The sequence below is a fragment of the Salminus brasiliensis genome, chromosome 18, assembly GCF_030463535.1.
Source record: "Salminus brasiliensis chromosome 18, fSalBra1.hap2, whole genome shotgun sequence".
In the NCBI taxonomy this organism is placed as follows: domain Eukaryota; kingdom Metazoa; phylum Chordata; class Actinopteri; order Characiformes; family Bryconidae; genus Salminus; species Salminus brasiliensis.
The window spans coordinates 8,976,393-9,001,954 of NC_132895.1; the positions used below are offsets into that span (position 1 = coordinate 8,976,393).

The following is a 25,562-nucleotide window of genomic DNA, read 5'->3' on the forward strand; positions in this document are numbered from 1 at the left end:
CCAGTTTTTCATCCATATAAAGACCAGATTTAGCCCCAAATCATCTCCAATTTTTTGACTGTCTGTCTGTGTTTGATTATTTTAGATGGTTTAATTATATTATTTATTTAATATTAATTATTATATAATATATATATATATATATTATATATATATATATATATATATATATATATATATATATATATATATATATATATATATATATATATATAATATATTATCGTTACTTTAATTTGATCATCAGCATCCAGTTCCAGTCCAATCTCTGGCAATGAGGATACTGTTAAATTACTGAATAGTAAGGGTTGTATGATCTCCATGTGTGTGTGTGTTTTATTTATTTATTATTTATTATTATTATTATTATTATTATTATTATTATTATTATTAAGTGTAAGCAGGCATTTCACTACACTTTTTAAAGCACTGAGCTGATGCGCCACCATGAATCTTAACAGAACTTGAAAGCATCTCAACATAGCATGAACCTCAAAATAATGATTTTCTGAATCAAAGTCATTAAATTATTAATTTAATTAATTAATTTAAAAAAAAAATATTAAAAAAACTAAATAGCATCTCAAAAGCAAAAATGTTTCTCAAAATAGTGAGATAGTATCTCAACATAATGACTTACTATCTCAACATAATTATTTACTATCGCAACATAATGACTTACTATCTCAACATAATTATTTACTATCGCAACATAATGACTTACTATCTCAACATAATGATTTACTATCTCAACATAATTATTTACTATCTCAACATAATGACTTACTATCTCAACATAATTATTTACTATCTCAACATAATGATTTACTATCTCAACATAATTATTTACTATCTCAACATAATGATTTACTATCTCAACATAATTATTTACTATCTCAACATAATGACTTACTATCTCAACATAATTATTTACTATCTCAATATAATGACTTACTATCTCAACATAATTATTTACTATCGCAACATAATGATTTACTATCTAAACATAATGATTTACTATCTCAACATAATTATTTACTATCTCAACATAATGACTTACTATCTCAACATAATGACTTACTATCTCAAAACTACAAGAATGCTAAATTCGTAAAATAATAAGAGAATCTTAAAATAATAAAAACCTCTCTATATATAATGACAGTTGTTTTTATTTTAATTGGTGGAAATAGACTTCATGTTCTTCACTATGGATGTTCTTCAGAAATGTGACCTACTGAAGTTAACCAAGTAAACCCTGCAGGTTCAAAACACACCACCAGCACTGCTCACAAAAAAGGTTCATAGCTACAGCATAGCAGAGCAGTCTGCAGTCACTGGCCGTGACAGAAGCAGTCTGTAGTGATGAATAACGATGAAGTGGTACATAATTATTCACCAGCAAGTTAAGTAACTATCCCAAAATAAAGAGACATAAGACTAATTTATTTATGAGGATTTCTGTGTATAACATATTTGTATACTACTATATAAATGCCATTACAACTGATAAATAATTATTTTCAAATAACAATAATTATTTTCTCCTTTATTTATGTACGTATTTGTATTATTATCCTGTATTATATTTATTATTATTATAATAATTCTTTTTTTATTTATATATTTATTGATGTTTTTCTTTATGTATGCAGTGTGGAGCCTAAAATAAAAACCAATCTCCATAATAAGAGTCTCGGATTGCAGTAGTGTCTGTATTTGCTTAGTTTACGCAATCTAATAATTTTTATTGTTATAATAACTTATTTCATATTCATTAAAAAAATCCTAATATTTAATAATAGCAAAATTATTTCATTTTTTTTATGTTACAAAAGAAAAAATATTTATTTTGACGTGCATGTCTGAGTGTTTACCAAATGACGTGTAAGTCTTCCCCTTATGAATATTAACGACGTTACTCCTTGCGTGGACCAATGAGCGCGCGCCCTGTTGGCTTCTCTCGCGCTTTCCCGTGGTGCCGCGCGCAGGCAGCGCTGCGTCAGCAGTGAGTTAGTGAGTGCAAAGATGGCGGCGCGCGCGCTGGTGGCGGCTGTAGCGGCGGCGGTGGTGTGTGTGTGCGTGTGCACGGAGCAGCAGGAGACGCGCGGCAGTGGTGTCGGTAGCGGCGGCGGTGGCGGAGACGCGCCTCACCGGCGCTTCGAGTACAAACACAGCTTCAAGGGCCCCCACCTGAGCCGGGACGGGAGCATCCCCTTCTGGGTTCACACGGGGAGTAAGTGCCGGGGCAGCGGGGGTCTCCTTCCCTACACACACACACACACACACACACACACTTTCATTTAGCACAGCTGTAATGATCAGTAACCCGCACGCGCTGCTTGGCATTAACCCCATTCACTGAAGTCTGGGTTAGGCTAAACTGTTACTCTAACAGTCGAGATGAGAGTCCTGATCACACTGATCAGCAACTTTCCTGACACTCCTGCATGCTCTGATTGATTAGTGATCTTGTGTGTGTTCTTTTAAAATGAGTAATTATTGATCATATAAAGAAGCTGTACCCACCAGTTTCTTCATTAAGAATCCCTCAGACTCCCCCTCTATCTCCCTATCAGCCCACGCTCCTAATCAATAACCTCTGCCTTTCTGTGTCACTATGCCCTGCCTTTATATACATGCTGCTTTTGGAAAAATCAGCTAAAACCTCATAATTATTGCCCTTATAGTAGACGAGAGTTGTCTTTATCAATCAATGCAACTCCACTGATAACTAATCTGTAAGATTTCTGCATGTGTGCTCGATCAATAATCTCTCGCAACCCTAACACAGTTTACTGGCCTCCTCTACTACTGAGATGTTTTAAACATGAAATTATTGTATAATTATTGTAATGGCATAGATCGGTGCTCTCTCTTCAGTCACCACTACTGATCTGTACTGATCATCAATAATCAATAGAGTTATACATTACTTATCAATAATCTCTTCATACAGTTTTACTGATCACGGGGGGAACTACTACTCTTTTAACTGATAATGTGTAAGATTCATAATTATATCTCTAAAAGTGTGGACGAGCATTCTGTCCTCAGTCAGCACAGCTTCACTCATCAGTAATCAATACATCGATTACAGCGTTGCTTATCAATAACCATCAGTAAGACGCACTCAAGTTCACTGTGGCAAACTACACGTACCCCCTTTATTAGCTAGGTTTTTACAAGCATGGCTGTCTTTTCTGTCCTCACCCAGCACAGCTCACGCTGATAATCAATGACCAATAATCAATAATCAGCTCATGCTGATGATCAGTAATTTCTCTTAATGTCATTTTGCTAAACTGCTCATCTTTAACTGGCAATTATTATGTAATTATCGCTCTGATTTTGAAGACGTGTTTTCTCTCCAGTCAGTACAGTGTCGCTGATCAATAATCAATCACTGATCAATTGATAATTAAGTATCTGTTTCAATAACGTTTTGATGAGATCTCACGGTGTGCTGGTGCACACTACTCATGCCACTTTTGGATGAACAAGATCAGCTGCTCTAATCAGAAACCTCACAGACCAGTCCTGGTTATTGGTAACCTCTGGCTGATAATCAATAACACGATCATCAGTAAACTCTGTTTTTGAGTTAGCTGTATTTGCCCAGGTTTAACCTACATGTGCCTCGTGTGATAATCAGCTGTTTAAAACGTAACTATTGCCCTATTAGAAGAAACAAGTCTTCCTTACTCACTCAATCAGCACAAATCCTCTGATTGATAACTAATCAATAAAATTCCTGCATATAATTATTGATCAGTAATTTCTCAGAACCCTCTCACTGGCCACTGGGATGATTACACATTATACACATTAAACTGTTGCCCTAATAGTGGAGACAAGCATTCCCTTTTCAATCAACACAGCTTTACTGATCAATAATCAATAGACCCTTTTGTTGCGTACCATCTCTGCAGGCAAACTACACACTGCACCTCTTTTACCAACCTGAAGTTTAGAGCGTCCTAAATCCCCCTAAAAAGAGTCTTTTTCAATCCTCGCTCAGCACAGCTGCTCTGATCAATAACTCCTGGTTATTGATAACCTGTAAATGGTGATCAATAATAATAATAATAATAATAAATACACTTTGATTTAACTGAATCAGGGTGCAGGGCTCTGCACAGGTTGGAGGTTGCTTTGTTATCAGGCTAGCTGATGGAGCTGATTTGCCTGTGACTGGGACGTCCTGATTGAGGTGTCTGCGCCTGCAGGTGCTTTACTCTGTGCGCCTAATCAGGTCCTGAGGCCTGTCCCGTCAGTAACAGGCGGCAGGTGGCTGGGCAGGATGCTTATCGACATCCTGATGCAAATGCCCTGAACCCGTTGCTCTGCGGTATGTTGATTCAGATGAGCATCCTGGTGATGGAGATGGTGATGCTATAGCAGCAAAATATGACCTCACTGGGTACACAGGTTTGATTTAAAAAAAAAAAAAAAAAAATTTATGATATGATAATTTTCACAATATTTTCACGCATAGAAAAATTGCACCAGTACTGATATCCAACTACTCTCTGTACTAAGTACAGTAATTTATTATTATTATTATTATTATTTAAATGTCCTCCCCCAATTTTACACTCGTCAGTACTGTTCCTCTTATCAGATGTAACACTCCTGACACTGGGAGGGTGAGGACTGAAGCATGCCTCCTCCTAACACACGTGCAACCAGCCACTGCCTCTTTTCGACCTGCCGCTAATGCGACGTCACCAGGCAACCAACGTGCTCGGAGGAAAGTGCCGGGTACCCAGCGGTTAGAGCTCCAGGCTTTTGATGACCGGGTTGTGGCTTCGATACCCGGGCCCTGCGAGCAAGGGCCCTTCACCCTCCCTGCTACCCAGGAGCCGCAGCGATGACTGCTCACCGTTCAGCCACATCCAGTACAGCATACAGTCCAGACACCTTTTCTTAATTATAAACCCTGTAGGAAAGAGCAGATCACTCAGTGGAACAGGTTTATCCAACTGCAGAGTGATAGAAATCTCCTATAACTATTTCGGGTGTTATTATAAAGAGCCGTGCGGATGTTGTAAGGAATGTAGTTCAGCGACTTGGTTCATATCTGTCTGCTACCGTCGTTGATTTAGCAGGAATTCTAAAGGAGTTGGTTTATCTGATCTTTCAGCTGGAGCTTTTTTTTACATAGCTGCAGTGTGGAGATCAAAGCCTGGCCTGCCTAGACTCGTCACATGGTCTAACTCGCTCTCTCCAGCAAAGCCAAATAATAGAGCCTGTATCGTCCTTATGTTTCTACACTTTAACAGTAGAACGAAATTCTCTCTTTATACAGCTCCCAGCTTAGAAACCAGGGTCAGAGCACAGGATCTGCCATGCTATGGTGCCTCTGGAGCAGAGAGGGTTAAGTCTCTAGTTCAAGTTGCAGCTTAGCAGACCTGGGTATTGACCCCATAACCCTGTGATCAACAAACCCCTGCTTAAAACATTTAGCCCCTACTTTTCACAGCACTGGTTCTTCTACAGTGCGGAATATAGTTCTCTTTGTCTTAGAAAGCCCGGGTCAGCCATGCTACGGTGCCTTTAGAGTGGAAAAGGCCCAAGAGTGGCAGCTTGGCAGAGCTGGGTATTGACCCCACAACCCTGTGACCAATAAACCAACGCTTTTTTTTTTTTGCAATACTAGCCCTTACATGTAGTACAGCCAAATTCTAGTCGCAAATCCCTGCTTAGAAAGGCAGGGTCAGTCATGCGGTGGCACCATTATAATAGAGGGTTACATGCTGTGCTGTGGGTATCGAACCAACAACCCTGTGATTAACCCAGTTATTTAACCACTGAGTCACCTCCGCTTTAGTACATGTGCTTTTAAAGCTTGATCGGATGAAGGGACTGAGTTTCAAATCTGGTCAGAGTGGACATGCTAATATAGCTCAATGTGAATGCAAGCTGACAGCCAGTAGCTAGAAAGATGTTAGCTACGTTAGCGCGTCCCTTAAGGGGTTAAAGAAAGTCAGTATTAGTGAGGTAGTGGACCGAAGGTCATTGTTATCAGACAAGCCGCAGAGGCACTAATGTGAGTCTGTATTTGCACAAGAACACACTTACACTGTGTGTGTGTGTGTGTGTGTGTGTGTGTGTGTGTGTGTGTGTGTGTGTGTGTAGAAATGTTGTCAATTTCTTGTTGTAACGCACCGCCCGTCTTTGAGCATGGTGGGTCTCCGTATTTGGACATCTGGCACAGATCCAAATTCTGTAGGCCTGCAGCTGATTAGAGCATTATTTTTTTCCTTTCTTTTCTCAGAAACTCTCGATACTTTAGCTGTGGTTGCGCAGCTGTCATGCTCATGAAGTGCCTGATAATGCTGTAGTTTAGTTGAACCAGGTGTGATAAACACGCTGAACTGTGCGGTGCCTCCAATTAACCCGTAAAACCCAGGATGTCGATCTTTTTGGAATTATGAAATCCAGATTGGCAGCAGTCTGTGTTTACACCCGCCTGAAAGTGAGGATTGCAGTCTGCAGATTTTAGAACTGGGGTAAATGCAGATAGGTCAGTTAGTCTAATGTATTTTTGTTTTCATCTTTTATATAATTCACTTCACTGTCTGTCTATTTGTGGTGTCGGCTGATGACTGGAGAGTGGACCATTGCCCTTTTAGAGGAAGTATAGGGCCAGAATTGGGCAAAAATTAGGCCTTACAGGTGTCATATCCTACATTTGTGTGTGTGTATGTGTGTATGTATGTGTATATATATATATATGTATGTGTGTGTATGTATATATATATATATACATACATACATACACACACACACACACACACACACACAGATGTATGTGTGTAGAATGAGTCTAGTGAGGCCTCAATTTTGCCCAATTCTGGACATTGACCGCAGATCCAGCACCCCTGCCGCTACTTAAGCTCAGACGCCCCTAAAGCACTTCATCACCTACTGTGTTACAGGGTGGTGGATCACCAGGACCAATATTGGTGACTTGTGTCTTGAGGCATCTGTAGGTGGTCTTTTCTCAGTCTGCTGTGTTTCTCTAAACTCCAGGTGCCATCCCGAGTGCAGATCAGATCCGGATCACCCCCTCCCTGCGCAGCCAGAAAGGTTCAGTATGGACCAAAACTCCAGTCAACTACGAGAACTGGGAGGCGGAGGTGGCGTTCCGCGTGTCTGGCCGAGGGAGGACTGGTGCAGATGGGCTGGTAAGGGAGTCTGCGGATGTGGTTTATGCACAGGTTTATGACGGACCACTTAATCAGAACCACCTCCCTTGTAATTTCACTTTGCTGGCGATCAGCTGGCGATCAGCTGGCGATCAGCTGGCGATCAGCTCTCTCTAGAACTGAACATGTTTCTGTTCGTGTTTCTCTCGAGCTACTGTAATTTGACTTGAGGTTATTGATTGTTTGGGAGGTTATTGATCGATTGGTATCAGTTGTGGTAGAGCAGTAGAACATAGTGCTCCATACCAGTCCTCAGTGAAGGTGTTTGTGTTTTTGTTCCCTACAGGCCATATGGTTCACTGCTGATCAGGGTCTGGAAGGTCCAGTATATGGTGCGGCTGACCAGTGGAACGGTGTGGGAATATTTTTTGACTCCTTTGACAATGATGGAAAGGTTGGTGTGGACAGCTAATATTTTGTTTTTTAATAATAAAAAATGACCTTAAATTATTATTTTTATTATTATTAGTAATAATAATAATATCTAACTTTTGTAGTAATAATTAAAACAATCAGTTTTTATAATACATAATATTGTTATTTTTACAGTAATATTAATTATATTGTTATTGTTGTTGTGATAGTAACAGTATCATTAATAAACAATAAAAAAGGTAATTTCCAAAATCTTTGTTGGTATTATTACTAATAATAAAATATTTTAATATTTAAGAAAAAAAAACACTTTAAAATTGTTTTTACTATTCATATTTACTTCATCGTTATACCCCCATGAATGGAGAAGTGTACAAATATTTATGCTATGTTAGTCAGACACTGTTTATTTGTTTGTTTTTTACATGTTTGTTTACAGGTGCTTAAATACACTTAGCACAGTTATTATAATAATAGCATAGCAAAGCATAATGCCTCTTGAGGAATCAACATCAAAGCACCTCTTTAAAATATGCTGTGTTAATCCTCTGGAGACTGAATACAGATTTGTGTGTGTGTGTGTGTGTGTGTGTGTGTGTGTGTGTGTGTGTGTGTGTGTGTGTGTGACCTTGCCTTTGCAGAAAAATAACCCAGCAGTCATTGTGGTGGGGAACAATGGAAAACTTATTTATGATCATCAGAAGTAAGTAAACAGATTCTCTCCTGCGTGACGTCACTGTCGGTTATTGTAGGGGCTCGTAGGGGATTAGCGACTGTTTATGGTCGAAGGAATAAAGACTAAATCCCCTGCTTTTGTTTGTCATGGACTGAGTGAAAGTGTTCAATGTCCTACACAAACCGAAGCTGACGTCACCAAGCTTTCAGACAAGTGTGTAAAGTAGCAGTTTAGAATTTAGGAGAATAGGAGACATTTACATTTATAGCATTTAGCTGACGCTCTTATCCAGAGCGACTTACATGGTTACTCGTATTACAGAGGAGGGCCAATGTAGTGTTAGGAGTCTTGCCCAAGGACTCTTATTGGCGTAGCGCAGCACAGTCACCCAGGCTGGGAATCGAACCCCAGTCTCCCACATGGTGTGGTAGCTCACTGGCAGGTAGTGGTGTTATCTGTTGCGCCACACCAACCACTGGTGGATTACACAGTCAACAAAACACTGGTGTTGTAATTCTGCCGCATTTAATTTAGTGATTAATCATTAATCATAGGCTCATTTGCATATTGCAGGCTTCTGCAGGCCGACGTCACAACAGTGTTTTTGCCAACATTCAGATCGTGCAGTTCTCTGCACAGCGTCTAACCTCTCAAAAATAAAGCTTCTTTAAGCGATGCCGTAGAGGAACCACTTCTGGTTCTATAAAGAACCATGTTTGTCATAGAGATGTGTGAGAGTGTGAAGAACCCTTATCTTGATGTAAAGGACTGTTTAATGGTCACATCTCTATTACAAACATGGTTCTTTATGGAACCAAAAGTGGTTCTTCTGTGGCTCAAAGAACCTTTTGTAGCACTTTTTTTTTTAATAGAGGGTCTTTTTAGGTGCTAATTAAATATTGATCAAAACTCATAGGGGTTTGGACCACATTCGTAATTCACTTGACTGAGTGAAAAGCCAGGTACGAACACACAAAACACACTGTGATCGGATCAATCAAACAGAGCCAGAGAAGAATCTCCTCCATGTTTAATACAAGTGTAAATAGAGAAAGAAAGCATGAGGGCATTTTCTCGCTCACAAACCAAATCCTGGCCTTCACCCTCATAGCACTGGTAGTGTTGTGTAATGGCTTAGCTAGTGAATATGACTTGGAAAAGAGAAATTTGGGGAAAGGAAGAACTCCCAGTAATTTGCGTTCTTGTTTACATGTAGGACATGTATTAGTTTGTTTAATAAATCATGTTTTTTTTGTTTTTTTTCTTCCCCCTCCTTAGTGATGGATCAACCCAGGCTCTAGGTACATGCCTTAGAGACTTCCGGAATAAGCCCTATCCCGTCCGTGCCAAAATCACATACTACAAAAGAACATTAACGGTAAGAGGATCAGTTCTTTTCGTCACAGCTCCAGAAACTAAACTGAAACTAAAACCTAGAGGTATTCCCACAATGCTGAAGCTTTCCATATGTACTGAATGCTGACAGACCAGTTTCAAATGGAATGTGAAGTTTCCACTGCTGTGAAGTAGTCTAATCTAGAAAGCAGCAGCATCAGCCACAGCATTGCAAGAATTGTCTGCATAAATAAGAATCCATGTCTATATAGAATGAACCGTCACTAAAGGAAAAGAAGCATGTGGAATACTGCAGTAGAGTAATATTATAGGATTTTACATTACATTTAAATTAGTGGCATTTAGCTGATGCTCTTATCCAGAGCGACTTACAAGGTTACTCTTATTACAGAGGTTGGCCAGTGTAGTGTTAGGAATCTTGCCCAAGGACTCCTATTAATGTAGTGCAGCATAGTCACCCAGACTGGGAATCTAACCCTGGTCTCCCACATGGTGTAATAGCCCACTGGCAGGTAGTGGTGTTATCTGTTGCTCCACACCAATTTTACACTAATAAGACAGTTCAGACACTTCTGCAGTGCAAGTATTATCCTATCTGCTTCACCAAAGTTACATAGTGCAGTTAGCACTGAGAGCCTGGAGTAGCACTGATAGAGATGTTCTTCTTCCTATTACAAGTCAGTGAAGCTTCACAGTGAATTTAAAGCTGATATTTTACACTAAAAATGCTACAAATTGTTGCTTTAAAGCTGCAATCTGGAGCTTTTTAATACTGCAGTATTGATGCTTTTAGGAACCTGCAAGTAAAAGTTTTAAGAAGGAAAAAGATTCCTTGAATGTTTCCTTAAAACACATTTAAGAGATTCCTCCACAGCTTCAAGAACCTCTAGAAGTTCCTCAGCAATTTTGCTTTTAACAGTGTACTTTAATACAGTTAAAGCCACAGGGACGCTGTTGTTGCTACTCCACTGAAGGACTGGTTTCAGACGAGCTCAGTCTCAGTCAGAGCCTTGATTATAATTATATATTGGACCATTTATACCAAATATAGGATAAATACGTGTGATATGAGGTCCTTGTGTTTGTCTGTAGAAAGTAACGTTTATTATTTTATACTGTAAACATAAGTACTTTGTTTCACTTTGAGCTGTGCAGTACTACTTTGTGATTCCTGGCAAGAAAACATTGAGGACCCTCTGGATTAGATGATGCTAAAATACTTCTATTCATTGATTTATTTATTTTTTATTATTATTACATTCATAACTCAGAAATACATACATGTTTCCCTTTAATCCAGGTGGATCTGGTCCTAAATTTCTATATTTGATTACTGTGTAGATGTCTTGACCCACTGTTTCCATGTTGGTATCCCTGTATTAAAGCAGATCTTAGCCTGCACACTATATACATACTATATACATTTTTATTTTATTTTCTTTAGTTTAGGTTTTTATGTTTTCACACTCGCCAATATTTTCCAAAAAAAGGTTCTCTATAGAACAGAAATGGTTCACTCAAAGAATTCTTTTATGGCTCCTTTATTCTTACAGCTGCAGCATATCTTCCCTAAATTTGATTGGATCCCCCTTGAAACTAAGCTCTCTTTGTCTTTAGGTCCTGATCAATAATGGCTTCACCCCTGAGAAGGAGGATTATGAGTTCTGTACCAAAGTGGACAACATGGTCATTCCACTCTCTGGGTACTTTGGCATCTCCGCTGCCACAGGAGGACTGGCAGGTCAGGGTCGACTGAAACCTTACCCGGATTCTTGATCATGCTGTGTGCTAACACCTAAACCCCAGAACACGTCATGTGTTGCTGTGAAGGTCACCACGTCTAGAATTTGGCTGCAGTTGCGATGATGGGCCACATTTCTTCTGCCCAAACAAATTAGTTACACCACAAACCAAAAGTGATTTAGTGATCGGACTTATCTAATGTATACCCAAACCCAGACTACATCACGTTGGTGATGGTAACGAATGCAGTTATTGAGTATTGGTATAAATAGTATAAATATAAAGTTGGCATAAATAGTCAGTATGTGACTTTAGTTGGGGTGCAAAATGCTCCGATTCTTTTATCACCCTGTTTTTTTTTTTTTGTTTTTTGTTTTTTTTTTCCTTTTATGGAGAACCCGTGAAATAAAACCACTGTAAGCTTTGCTTTTATTGGCCGGTTTACTACTCTGCAGCAGAAAGTTTTAACACTGTAACAAAAACACAAACTATTCCCGAGTGCTGCTGTCCTCTCATTGTGTCCTCTCAGCACTATGTGCTGTTAGCAAGCTGAAGAGATTGTAACCAGTTAGCTTTTAGCCAAGCACCCATGCGCTTCCCTGGGTTTGACTTTCTAGAGGCTTACCGGTGTGGGCGAGTTTTTTTTTTTTTTTTTTTTTTTTTTTTTTTTTTTTTTTTTTTCCAGACAGTATTTTCCCTTCTGATGTGCGTTTAGCTCCAGTTTGGTTCAGCTGAGGTAATCCAGCTTGTTTGAGGGATGGTAAAAAGCTTAGCGCAAATCTATGGAGGCAGACATGGAGGCTTTCGCTTTGTTGTGTACCGAGTTTGAGGTCCCATTTTGCAGACACTGGAACAGGATTAGCCTGGTCGAGGCCTGGTTCCTGTCGCAACCCTGTAGCAACGAGTCTTGAGGTGATGAGCTGCTATCCAGTATCAACAACACCATATTCTCCTTAAGTCGCTGTGGCATTTTACTGCGTCAAGACTTTTTAGAACTGGACTGTTTTTGGTTATGCTGGACTTTCTTTTGAACGGAGAGACAGCATTATTGGAGGTTCACAGTTAAGGCCCCTTGAAACCTGAACGTTAAATGCAGTGGTGATTAGCGCTTGAAGTGTGAGTTAAGAGTGAATATGCAGTCGGACAGCAGACTTCAGTTAAATCTGCATGTGAACATTTTGTTATTGTTTTTCTCCAGATGACCATGATGTCTTATCCTTCCTGCTGTTCAGGTTAACTGAGCCTGGAAAAGATGTGGTATGTGTGTTTGTTCACCACATGCATACACACACACTAACACACACATGCACACAAACACTTAAATGAAGTTACAAAGAACCCTCCATACTTATTTCATAAGTGTTCGCCAATTACTTCATTCTTTTGTCGGGCGTAATTGGAGTAGGAGTGTGTGCGGGGCAGTAGGCCTCGGCCGAGTTTTCAATGCGTGTTTTGTTTCTTTCTGTGTGTGCGAAGCCCCCATCTGAACAAGAGATTCCTAAAGAGGAGCAGGACAAGTACCAGGAGGAATTTCAGAATTTCCAACAAGAGCTGGACAAAAAGAAAGAGGAGTTCCAGAAGGAGCACCCTGACGTCCAGGGGCAGCCTCGTGAGTGCCACCAATTCTAACCTGAAATCTGCTTATTATAACACCAGAACACACTTCTTACTCTCTCTACAAAGCATGCGGTGGATATGGAGGGGAAAATTACTGTTGGGTGTAAAGAACGTTGTGAAAGAAAGGTGTTTGAAAAGAGTTCTGGTTGAATCAAACAAAAAAGCTGAAATAATGACAATTTATATTGAAGTGTGTGGTTCCAGAAGTTCAGGTTTGCTTGCATAACATGCGCATCATCGCTGTCCTAACAAGACCTTCTATTTCCAAACAGTAACATAAGAGGAGAAGGAAAAGCTTACTATACTTTTGATGATTATTGGACGACACTTCATTCTAAAGTGTATAAATGAGAAGAGAGGGAAACTTGGATGGCCACTGTACTTTTACCCGTTTTTATTAATTTCTAAAAAAAAAATAATAATAATAAAAAGAATCTTGTAAGTATTAGAGCTTGAAAACAAGGTAATATAATGGCTATCTATGACATCCTGTTATTGGTCAGTATATGTCTTTGGAAGACAGTAGTCATCCATATATAAATATATTTTTAAAGCTATTAATTTAATTATTTATTATTTATAAAAAATTATAAACATGTCTTAACATTTAGGCATCTATAAATGTATATTTATCTCCTCAGTAAAACACTGATATTAGAATAAACACTAATAACATTGGTTCTCCATCACTGTGTTCATTAGAACATCTCCAAAGTTCTCCTCATGGAGTCAAGTATTATTTAGAGTTCTCCTCATATCAACACCTGGTTTGGAAAATCAGGGCTTAATGATGGTAAATCAGGTCTGCTGCTGCTGGAGTTGAACACATCCTCTACGCTGTGCTGGCTGGACTGGGGAGCGTCCAGGAGAAACCTGGAGGAACCAAGCTCTGTTCTTCAGACTAGCTTACAAGATTTCCCCTACTTTCTTCAGAATGAGCATATCCTCTTTCTTTTACTGTATTTATGTTTACCTGCATGTGTTCTCATGGGAACCTTTCTTTGATCTGCTCAGTGGAGGACCTCTACGAGAGCGTGAGCGATCGCGAGCTCCGTCAGGTGTTTGAGGGACAGAACCGCATCCACCTGGAGATCAAACAGCTGAACCGGCAGCTGGCCATGATCCTGGATGAACAGCGGCGCTATGTCTCCGTCGTCACTGAAGAGATTTCCAAACGTGGAGCTCAGTCAGGCCAGGTAAGAAATGATTTTCACAGTATTGCTGCAGGTTACCTACAAATTGATATGGGATCATTCAGGTATATGTTGAATTTGGGTTTATGTAGTTGAAGGTGGCTGCTTTTGAAAGGTAATCATCAAGAGTAGGTGTCTATAATGTGTGTTCACCTATGCTGATGTGCCAGATTGTTGTTGGAAGCCTGCAGAATTAGCCACATTACATTTGCCCTAAATAAAATTAGCCAACCAAGATGTGCAAGCTTCTTTAGTTTCACACTGGAGTCAAAACGCTATAGCAAATTAGTATCATACAATATTAGTGGCTTTGTGGCTCCAGCGTAAAACCTGAAGAAAAATCAGACATGCGCTATATGGACAAAAGTATTGGGACACCTGCTCGTTCATTGTTTCTTCTGAAATCTAGAGTTTATTCTGCTTTTGTTGGAGTAACTGTCTCCACTGTCCAGGGAAGAGATATAGCTTTCTACTAGATTTTGGAACATTGCTGTAAGGGTTTGATTGTAATTTAGGCGCAAGAGCGTTAGTGAAAGTTAGGATGATCACCACCCAAACTCATCCCAGAAGTACTCAATGGAGCACCAACCATCATTCCAAGGAACACAGTTCTTCTACTGCTTCACAGCTTAATGCCGGGGGGGCTTTATGCCCCTCTAGCCCACGCCTGGTGTTGGACATGATGCCAATAGGTTCATGTTTATCTACTCCAGAGAGTCCTATTCTATTGGCAGGACTTCTCTACATGGACAAGACGAGCTGTGTGTGCGCGAACATTTGCACATCTGTATCAGCAATGGGTGCAGTTCAAAGTAGTTGAAATAATTCATGACATGGGGTGTCTACAAACATTTGGACATGTAGTGTACGAGTCAGGTCTGTGGCATTTTCTTATGCTAGCGTGGGCTACTTTGACATGAAACCAATAATAATAATAATAATCTGGTTAGTTCCTCGAGTCCTTCACCTTCTTCATGCTTGTTGATGCCAAAGGCGCCGTCCTGAATAGTGAGCTAATCTGTTGTTTCAGGTTCCGAGTCAGGACATGGACACTGTAATCACCACCCAGCAGGAGGTCCTGCGTAACCTGGACGACCTGAGGTGAGCTCCTCCGTAGTAACAACCTACACTTGCCTAGTTTGTTAAATAGGTCCGCAAATCTGACATACCAGCACAAATAAGTGGAATCCGGGACAATGCACCATAAATCTCTATCCAATCTGAGTAAAACCCAGCAGCCTAGGTGTCTGAGGCCGGTAATCTAACGGTCATCATTTTCTCAAGTGAAATCCTGCTTACCGCTGAGGGAAACCCCTCAAACACACTGCTCCCCCACCTTCCCCGTACATCCCCCAACACCTCCCACTGTGCGAGCAGCCATATCTTGGCTCATCGCTTCTCTAAAGCCTCTGTTTGTGTCGATTTGTCCTGCGACCCCTTGCTGTGTTTTGCTCATGAGGATAGGATGCTCGCTTACAAGCCTTTGGTCGTAGGCCTGACTGACCGGGAGAAGAAGCAGCATCACCATTTGTGTTGCGAACACCGCAGTATCACCTCCATATTTTAACCGTCCACACAGACAACAGTCCATACATGCCTAAGCTGCGGCACCAGGGAGCAGTGGAGGGCACGAGTCGTATCCTGTCGGTTCAGGGTGTCAAATCTATGATCTTCTGGTCAGAAGGCTGCTTCTCTAACCTTTAGGCTACAGCTGCCCCTGTAAAATCCACCTTCCTAATATTGAGTAAGTCCCTCTTGTGCTGCCACTGCAGATTTCACGTTCAAGGCATGAAGTCCACAAGACTTTTGAAGGCGTCCTGTGGTATCTAACCAAGACGTTAGCAGCCCTGTAAGTTATGAGTTTGGGTCCCCATGGACCACATCAGTAAGCCTTAGGTGCCCCTGACCCTGTTGCTGGTTCACTGGATGTCCTTACTTGGAGCACGTTTAGTAGGTACTGACCACTGCAGAACATCTCCAAAACATCAACCAGGTCCTGTGTTTTTTTTTTTTTTGTTTTTTTTTCTGGTATGCAGTCCTCAGTATCTACCAAAAGTTCTCCAAGAGAGGACAACCAATGAACTGGCAACAGATTCAGGGGCACCCAAAGTGATCTGTGCGATCCACAGAGGCTCCACCTCACAACTTGCAGGACTTAAAGGATCTGCTGCTAACATGTTGGTGCCAGATACCACAGGACACCTTCAGGGGAACCTTGTGGGGTTCATGCCTCAGTGTGTCAGAGCTGTTAAGATGTTCATTTTATGGCTGATTTTTGTTGCTCTTGTGTAAACATGCATATATTGGTGGTTTATTATGTAATTTATTTTTCTGAAATATAAAGTACTGGCGTTAAATCTTTTAGTAATGTGACTATTTTAAAACTTTCCTTTTAAGCTTACAGCAAGTGCTTGAATAATTAATTGGCACAGTACTGATTCTAATTCCTGAGTATCAACTGAATTTTTTTTTTTTCCATTTGTAATTTACAAAAAAAAAAAAAAATTGAATGTGAAATTTTATTATAATGCTGAGCTTGCTGTTCATAACCCTATGCTAACTGTAGGCTACATTAAGGCTAATGTCATTACATGACCCATATTTTGCTTTACACCACGTTGTACTTTTTTAGCATTTAGGTGGTTTTAGGCTTCATTGAGCATTTTCATGGGACCAGTAATATTCTGAGTATTAAATAGGATTGTTTTGCTCTCTTAGTGATATTAATAAAACATTATGATTATTATTACAATCTAAACAATACAATGTATTGTAAGAAAATAGCATAAGAACATTGTGCTGCTTCTTTAAAAACTAGTAAAGTGCTATGCCACACAAGCATTAATGGGTCAAGAGTTCCACAGCTGTAAGCCTGTGGACTCTACATCCTATGAAATGCCATCGTTTCTGTTGGGAGTTTAAAACAAAGGGCGGGTCTAGTTAGTAGAGTTCCACTGAACTGGAAGGGGATAAAAGGGAAAATTAAAAAACAAAATTGTTAATATTAATGTATGCGTGTTGTGTCCACTTCAAGTCAAATGGTTCATATGATGATCTGATGAGGTTTCTTGGTTAATCCAGATTAAATATCATGACTTAGTGCTGTGGCCATTGTGAAGAAGTCACATCAGGCATTGTTTGAATGAGTAATGACGTCTTTAAGTCCAGCTTGTTGTTATGCTTTTGTTTAGAGTTGAGGTGTAGTCACGCTGGATTAGGCCACAATAACAAAATCTTAAACAATGGGTGAATTTTTATTTTATTTTATTATTTATTTATTACCCTGAGATTAGACTCCGTATTTAAAACTCCTTAACTGTGAAAATAGAGGATTAGTGAGAACAAAGACTGTGGACAAAACTCCTCGACTCTGACGATAAACCTATAGAGAGTTTTAGACCTTGTTGTTGTGGTTTTAGCAGATGTGTTGTAGCAGAGATTAGGAGATTAGGATGTTGTTGGATTGTTTTTTTTGGTGTTTTATCACACATTTTCACAAACTTTATAAACTGGAACGCAGTTGAATACATGGTTGATGGAGTGATTAGAAGTTTTAAAATCTAAATCTAAATAAATATAAAACTAATCATAAATGCAGTAGTCAGCATGTTGGTTAGAAGACCACGGTTGGCAGACCACAGGTTTGGTTTCGGACTTCTCTGTGATCTCCAGACACTGTGTGGATTTGTTCAGTTCCACCTGCAGCTCACCTGATTTACTTTAACTTTAAGGACGGATTAGGAAAAACTAGGTTTTGGCTGTGAACTGGAAACACTGGCCTTTCTCCAGGAGAGCACTGGAACGGTCTGGTAAAGCGAACACACGCAATATGCATGTAATCATTTTGCTTATGAAATAATATAAAAATAACACTAAGATTATAATACCTGCAAATAAAGTGGCATACAATTACCTCAGATGCCTATGATGACTTTTACATACACTGCATGTCCAAATGTTTGTGGAAACCCTTTCAAATGAATGCATTCAGCTATTGGGACTTTCTTTCATTTCTTCTTCTAAAATCAGGGATATTAAAGAAGAACGTTTCTGCTTTTGTTGGAGTAAGAAGAAGGCTTTCTACTAGATTTTGGAGGCACATTGCTGTGAGGAGTTAATTGCATCCAGCAACAAAAGCGTTAGTGAGGTCAGGATGTTGAATGATCAACACCCCACCCCACCCCATCCTCAACTCCTCTACATATCCCAAAAGTATTAGATGGAGCACCACCATCCACTATTCCAGAGAGCACAGTTCTTCCAGTGCTCTATAGCTCCATACTGGGGGGCTTTATACCCCTCTAGCCCTCACCTGGCATTAGGCAGCATGGTACTAATAGGTTCATAATAATCTGCTCCAGAGAGTCCTATTCTGTCGGGAGTACTTTTCTACAGGGACTAGACAGGCTAATGGTGTGCATTTGCACATCTGTGTCAGCAGTGAGTGCAACTTGAAGTAGCTGAAGGGGTGTCCACAAACATTTGGACACATGGTGTATGTATCTGCATAATCCAATAGTCATTAGTAATCGGTGTCATGGTTTTGCTCATTTGGGTTAATCCACTCCATATTGCGATCCACGTGTGTGTGTGAGTGAACTGAGGCAGTGTTTTGTCCTTACGCAGACGAAACACTCTGCTGATCTGAATCATCTTGTAGATTATAGAACAGGCCTCGACCTTTTCTCTGAAGGGTGAATTAATTTATTGACCCTGTTAGTCCTGCGAAATTACTTACTGGGGACAAAAAGGCTTTCGCCCAATATATAGGTCATTTGGAGTAGATAAAGATTAGATGAAGGCTTTAATAAACGTTCACTTTGTCGCTCCAGGGAGATTTATGCCTAATGATTTTTGTTCCCCCTTGAGAAACAAATTTGATTTTGTTTGGGTTCCTCGTGGACCGCCGCTTAGCATTAGTCGCTGAGCGCCGCGCCGTGTGTTTCGGGAAGAAAAGGCGGCATCTTAACTCCGCTCATCCTTAGCGGATTAGACGACAGTCTTTAAATATATCCTTCATACACAGGGAGGTACATGCTCTGCTCCTGATTGCTTTCTTGTCTGTACGCCTCCCCAAGGAGCCTGTGCTTATGACTTAGCGTTCGCTTTCATTTTCATTCGTCTTTTTAATATTTTGCTGATCGTCTCAGCCTCCTTAAGACGACTCGATAGAATGAGGGTTTTTCCTGCTGGCGACGAGTCGCAACAAGAAAAATGTAATTTAATCAGAGGCATGATCTTAATTTGAAGATGTGTTCTTGATTAAAAGGTTAAGCCCCTCCCTTCTTTATTTCTTTATTTTTGCTCTTTTAATGCGCACCCCCGCGGTTGGCTTCGTCTCGTCTTGGGTAGAATATTAATAATGCATTTAAATGCAGCAGCCGTGATGTTTGAGATGTGATTAATAAATACACCCGTTATGTAGCATTTAGCTATGTGAAAACCTTGCGTCTTCATTCTTGCAGTTTTCCACTTTTGACGTCATTTTAAATCTGGTATTTGTTCTTGAAGTTCTTTAAGAATTTTATGATGAATGGACCAATAGAAATGCTACAAAATTACACCCTCACACACACACACACACACACACACACACACACACACCGGCACAGTCCTACAACTGTAAGTGTAAACTTTGGAAGAAATTGGTCACCCTACAAAAGCACCACTCCGTGCAATTACCGAGTACCATATATGGACAAAAGTATTCGGACAAAAGGATATTACAAAAGCATTTATCCTGCTTTTGTTGGAGTAACTGTCAAGAGTGTTAGTGATTGTTCAATGTTGGATGATCACCACCCCACATCATCCCCACCTCATCTCAAAAGTTCTGGATGGAGCACCATCCATCATTCCAGCACCTCCACTGCTCCACAGTTATATACCCCTGTAGCCCACACCTAGAGTACTTCTCTACAGGGACTCAGACAAGCGGTGTCTGTCCGTGTCTGTCTGTGTGTGTGTATTTGCATATTTATGTCAGCAGTGGGTGCAACTTAAAGTAGTTGAATGCATTAGAAGGAGTGTCCACAGATATTGAACATGTAGTGCCGTTTTGGGCTGTATTGCTAGTAAGTGTGTGGTTTTGGGGTGGGGTGAAAATGGCTCACAGAAACCAGAGTAGTTTAAGACTGTTAGAAAGTTGCTGTATTTGTTCCTGAGTCTTACTGAATAGTGCTGCTGTCCTCTCAGTGTGTCTTCTTAGTCCCGTCTGCTGTTAGCAAGCAAAAGAGAGAAAGTAGCCGGTTAGCTTTTAACCTTGCCCCCACGCACTTCCCTGGGTTTGGCTTTTTTGAGTTATACCAGTAAATTTATTTGAACCCTGTTCAAATAATGGCAAAGAAGTAAGCGTCAGCAGTTTCAGTCATATTTGGACTTATTTAAATGAGTGTGTAAAGCAGAGGTGGTCCCGATTTCTGCACAGACTCTGCTTTTCCGGCTCAAGCACACTTTCTATTGAACCTGGGTATGAATTGCAAACTGTGCTGGACTCCGGGCCCTGGTACACACCCCTTGGTGTAAAGGCTAGCAGTTGCTGTTGGCCAATGCTTTTTGTGATATTCTGCACTCATGTTAGGACCATTGCTGCAGGGCAGTAAGCTAAATGCTTCGCCCTGCTCTTACGGCTGTAGCGATTATATGCAAAATAATATCTACACGACTTTCCATATTTAATGTCTGCTGTAAGAACCTCGGATGTTAACAGAAAATGTAAGCATGCTATTGAAATACCCTCGGCTCCGTCTGAATGGGGTGTGTCTTAATCATGTGAAATATGTTTAAGAAGGGGAACATGGTTTTAGAGGGATTAATTTAGCAGTGGTTGCTGCTTTAGTTGCAGGGTAATTTCATTTTGCTGTGAAATTGAGGGATATATGGCCTTTTGGGAGCATTAAGAAGAGAAGGATTAAGAGATTAGATCGGGACAATTCACTGTAATATTAAGATTAGGAATTTGATGTCCGAAGAAGTTGGCCTCTGCCGCTCGGCTGTGTAATCGGGGACACGAGTGTGTACCTGCAGTGACACTCATCGGCCACCAGGGGCGGAAGCAGCCTGTAACTGTTGCAGTAGCAGAGGTCTGGCTCTGTTAAAGGAGAGAGTTTGGTCAGAAGAAGCCAGGGCTGCTAAATGAAAGCAAACACACCAATTAGCTTTATCCAAAGAACAGTTCAGGGTTCTGGATTCGGTCACTGAACCGAATTCTGGATTCGGTCACTGACTCGGTTCATAAACTCTCTCTAACTCTGAGGCTTTCAGAAAGTGAGATTAGTGTGAGTGAAAGTGTTTCTGATTTTGAAGTGAGACTTTGTTCATTTGAACCTTCTTATCCCAAACATGTTCTCCCTCGCTCTGTTATAGGTTCCTCTGTTTTTCAGATAACAGGAGCATGCCCAAAGGTCAAAAGGCCAGATTCATTAAAAGCTCTCCTAATGTAGGAGAATTTAAAAACTTTGCATTCTGTCTTCCTGCTCTGTCTAACGTTCTCCAAATGTGTATTCACTCAGTGCTTGTGTGTTTTTTTTCTCCTTGGGAGATGGGAGGCTGCGGGATGGTGTCAGAAAGCCATTATTACCCTTATATGGAAACTACAAGTGCTTTAAAAACAATCTGCACTTTAATCTGGTTAAATGATAAATTTTAGCACTTCAGCTACTTACTGATCATTTTAGCGGCCGACCTTCTAATGTTTGTGTGTATCAGATGTGTGCGTGTCTGCTTTTAACTTTACCTTTTATTTCCTGAGTCTGGCCATACTTGCCCATATTGATATACTGGTATAGACATGGTATTGCTCTAAGGCTGTGTGTTAAGTGACCGTTTCTGGGGTTTACAGGAACACGTTTTCAGCTTCAGTGAAGCAGCTGGCCGGGGGGCAGCAGGGACACGCCGGAGGTTTGGGCTCATACGAGACCGTCCAACATTTTAATGACATCAAGGAGCATCTGCACGTCGTCAAGAGGAACATCGAACACATCATCCAGAGAAATGCGGTGAGCTCACGCTAGACATTCATCATGTTCAGTTCGTTCAAGGGAAAAATGAATGTATCGTCACAGTTTTCTCCGAAATGTCAACTTTACAGGAGCAGGAAAACAAACGTCTTAACTTGTAATAGAAGTCAGTGTAAAAAGGTGACGTTGAAAAAGAATTCTGGGTCATTTTGGGCTGTTTCTATTGGTCCATCATGAAAATGTTATGCAATATTAGGAACAACTGCCAGATTCACATAAGGTAAAGGTAAAGGTGCACGTATTTGTCACTGTACTATGCAAAATGTGTCCTCCGCATTTAACTCATCTGTGGTAGTGAACACACACACACTAGTGAACTAGGGGCAGTGAGTACACACACCCCCAGAGCGGTGGGCAGCCAACTCCAGCGCACAGGGAGCAGAGAGGGTAAAGGGCCTTGCTCAAGGACCCAACAGTGGCAGCTTTCCAAGCCCGGGATTATGTTAAACAAAAAAACTGAAACAGAAAAACCAGAAGAAAATTTATCATAAGTTTATTATTGTGTATTATTATCTTTGATGTGTGTTTTGTGATTGTGATGGAGTTTCTGTTTGTTTCGTTATGTGCAGGGTCCAGCTGAGAAGACCCAGTGTCCTGAACTGCCGCCCTTACCTGCCTGCCTCACCACGTCACACTTTGTCATTTTCATTGTCATCCAGACGCTCCTGTTTTTCGGATATGTCCTGTACAAGTGAGTACCAGCTGCTGTGTTTCTGCTGCACGCTTCATAACGAAATATGCATTCTTGTTGTAGTAGTAGTACAGTACTGGTTCCATCCTAATGAATACAGTAATATGGAGAAATATGGTGAATCGATGCTTTCACTACAACCTAAACATTAATTTCCATAAATCCATAAATTAGAAGAGCAAAGCACAGTAGCAGCAGTAGTAGTAGTAGCAGTATTAGCTGTAATAGCAGTAGTAATAGTGCTATTAGTAGCAGTAACAGCAGTATTCGCTGTAGTAGCAGTATTAGTAGTACTAGCAGCAGGAACAGCTGTATTAACTGTAGTAGTAGCAGTACTAATAGCACCTGTAGTAATAGTGAGATTAGCAGCAGTAGTACCTGTAGTAGCTGCAGTATTAGCAAGATTAGATGCATCACCTACAGTAGCAGTAGTGTTGGCTGTAGTAACGGTAGTAATGGCAGCAGCAGGAGTAATAGCAGTATTAGCTGTAGTAGCAGGCATATTAGCAGCAGCAATAGTAGTCAGAGCTCTGTTAGCAGCAGGAGCAGTGATGGTAGCGATACTAGTACAGCAAAGGTTTTCTTTTAATAATTACAGTCAGTAACTTTGATAGTACTCAAACATAGATAAATATGTAAATATAGGAGTGAATTCAGATTGTTGAATTAACATTTTTCTTTAGTTGAACTGAATTGCTGACTCATGTCCGTCTGTGTGTCTGCAGAAATCAACAGGAAGCAGCAGCTAAGAAATTCTTTTGATGAAACGGCTGATTGGTTAACACAGCACAGTATGTAAATGAGGGATTGTTATTGTTTGTGTTACGTTTTTGTTTGAAAGCTGTAAGTTATTATACTTGAAAAGTGAAAGACTTTGATTTTTTTTTTTCTTTTAATTCATTTTTTTAATTTGATCTGAATTGTACAGGGTGTGAATGAATGGTCCCTCCACACGAGTGCAAGATGTTGGTGTTGGTTTAAGATCCCCAAACCCGATGTAAAATATTCATTAGTATTCTGAGAGCGGATGTTCTGGATTTGTATGTCACACTGGTATACGTGTTTTGCTTCAGGAGCTCAACCACTGTCCTCTGAAATGTTGCTGTACTGTGGAAACCGGTTCATTGGAAGCAGGATTTGGTCTTGTTCTGGGGTGGGTGAGTGGGTGGGGGTGGGGGGGTGGGGGGGCGGTAAAGAGCGTATTCCAGTGTTGTAGCTGAACTGCCAAACCCATGAAAGCCAAGGCCCAGGGGTCCTAAATGTGTTTTGAATTTTTTGAAACTTGGTCAAATTATATTTTTTCTCTCAAACAATTTACATAAACGGAGCACAAACCCACGTATCTCACCTGTTGTTGATGTGTTTTTTTGTTTTTGTTTTTTGTTTTGTTTTTTTTTTCTCTTCATGTCCTTATGATTCAGAATGCCTGATGCAGGTCATTCCATGTCAAGTCATCCATCAGGGTCTACCCTGTATATGTAGGTACTGTTGTACTAACATTAATATTGGCCATTGCTGGTATGTAAAGAATATAATATTAATATATAATATGAATATTCATTAATTACAAAGAGAATCTAAATGATAATTTTCTCCGTCAGTGAAGCCTTTTAATGTTATAGTTGTAGTGAACCAATGTAAGATCCTTATTACAAAAAAAAAAAACACGCAATTCTTGACCTGCCTTTCTAAACATTACTACTTATGGCAGCTTTTTATATGAAAAGGTCTATTTTAGTATTAAACATGAGATGAATCCATGAACGCGTTCCACTGAAATTCTGATATAGTGTATTAGTATTTAGCCTTTCTTTGATTTTCCTTGAAATTGACATGGAATGGCCTATACACACTCTTGTTTTGTGCCAAAGTTCTATTCTCAGTCCAGTGAGGAGGTTTCACTGCACCCGAGGTTTCAAAACAAAATAACAAATCTAATAAAAATGCAGAATTTCATATTTTGGTGATTCTTCAATTGGAGTCACGTGTTATTACAGAAACTAGCATCTCGACGGCTGTCACCTTTTGGAGAAAAGTCTGTTTAATTAAACCACATTTACAATAATCAAATCTGGGATCTCTTTAAGCTATTGGACCATCAAACAGTTTCCATATTTAAAGCAGGTTTTATTTTTTTTCAAATACAATGACCTACATAAAAATGTTTGTGGACACCCTTCTAATGAATGCATTCAGCTACTTAAATTGCAATCATTGCTGACACATATGTGCAAATGCACATACACATCTTGTCCAGTGCCTGTGGACAAGTATAGAATGGGACTCTCTGGAGCCAATAAACATGAAGCATGAATGCCAGGTGTGAGCTAGAGGGGTATAAAGCCCCTCAGCACTGAGCTGTGGAGCAGTGGAAGAACTGTGTTCTGTGGAATGATGGTTGTTGCTCCATCCAATACTTTTGTGATGAGATGGGGTGGTGGCCATCCAACATCCAGGCATCATGAATGCTGTTGTTGCTAGATGCAATAAATTCCTCATGCCTTGACTGGACAGTAGAGACAGCTTCTATCTATCTATCTATCTGTTGTGTCATATATAGGCATGAGGAATATATATATATATATATATATATATATATATATATATATATATATATATATATATATATATATATATATATATATATACACTCTTGATTTATTAAGAAACCGTGAATGA

General features: G+C 40.0%; 1 protein-coding gene across 1 annotated transcript; it reads left to right on the top strand.

Moving 5' to 3' along the window:
* Window positions 1-2,011: 2,011 nt before the first annotated feature.
* On the top strand, window positions 2,012-24,033 carry lman1 (lectin, mannose-binding, 1). Its single transcript, XM_072661655.1, has 13 exons — window positions 2,012-2,236; window positions 7,039-7,193; window positions 7,501-7,608; window positions 8,231-8,292; window positions 9,544-9,643; window positions 11,239-11,362; window positions 12,563-12,621; window positions 12,841-12,973; window positions 13,996-14,177; window positions 15,205-15,275; window positions 22,015-22,171; window positions 22,762-22,883; window positions 23,609-24,033. Exons 1-13 carry the CDS (start codon window positions 2,029-2,031, stop codon window positions 23,643-23,645), a joined length of 1,518 nt encoding a protein of 505 aa, XP_072517756.1. The 5' UTR covers window positions 2,012-2,028; the 3' UTR covers window positions 23,646-24,033.
* Window positions 24,034-25,562: the final 1,529 nt, after the last annotated feature.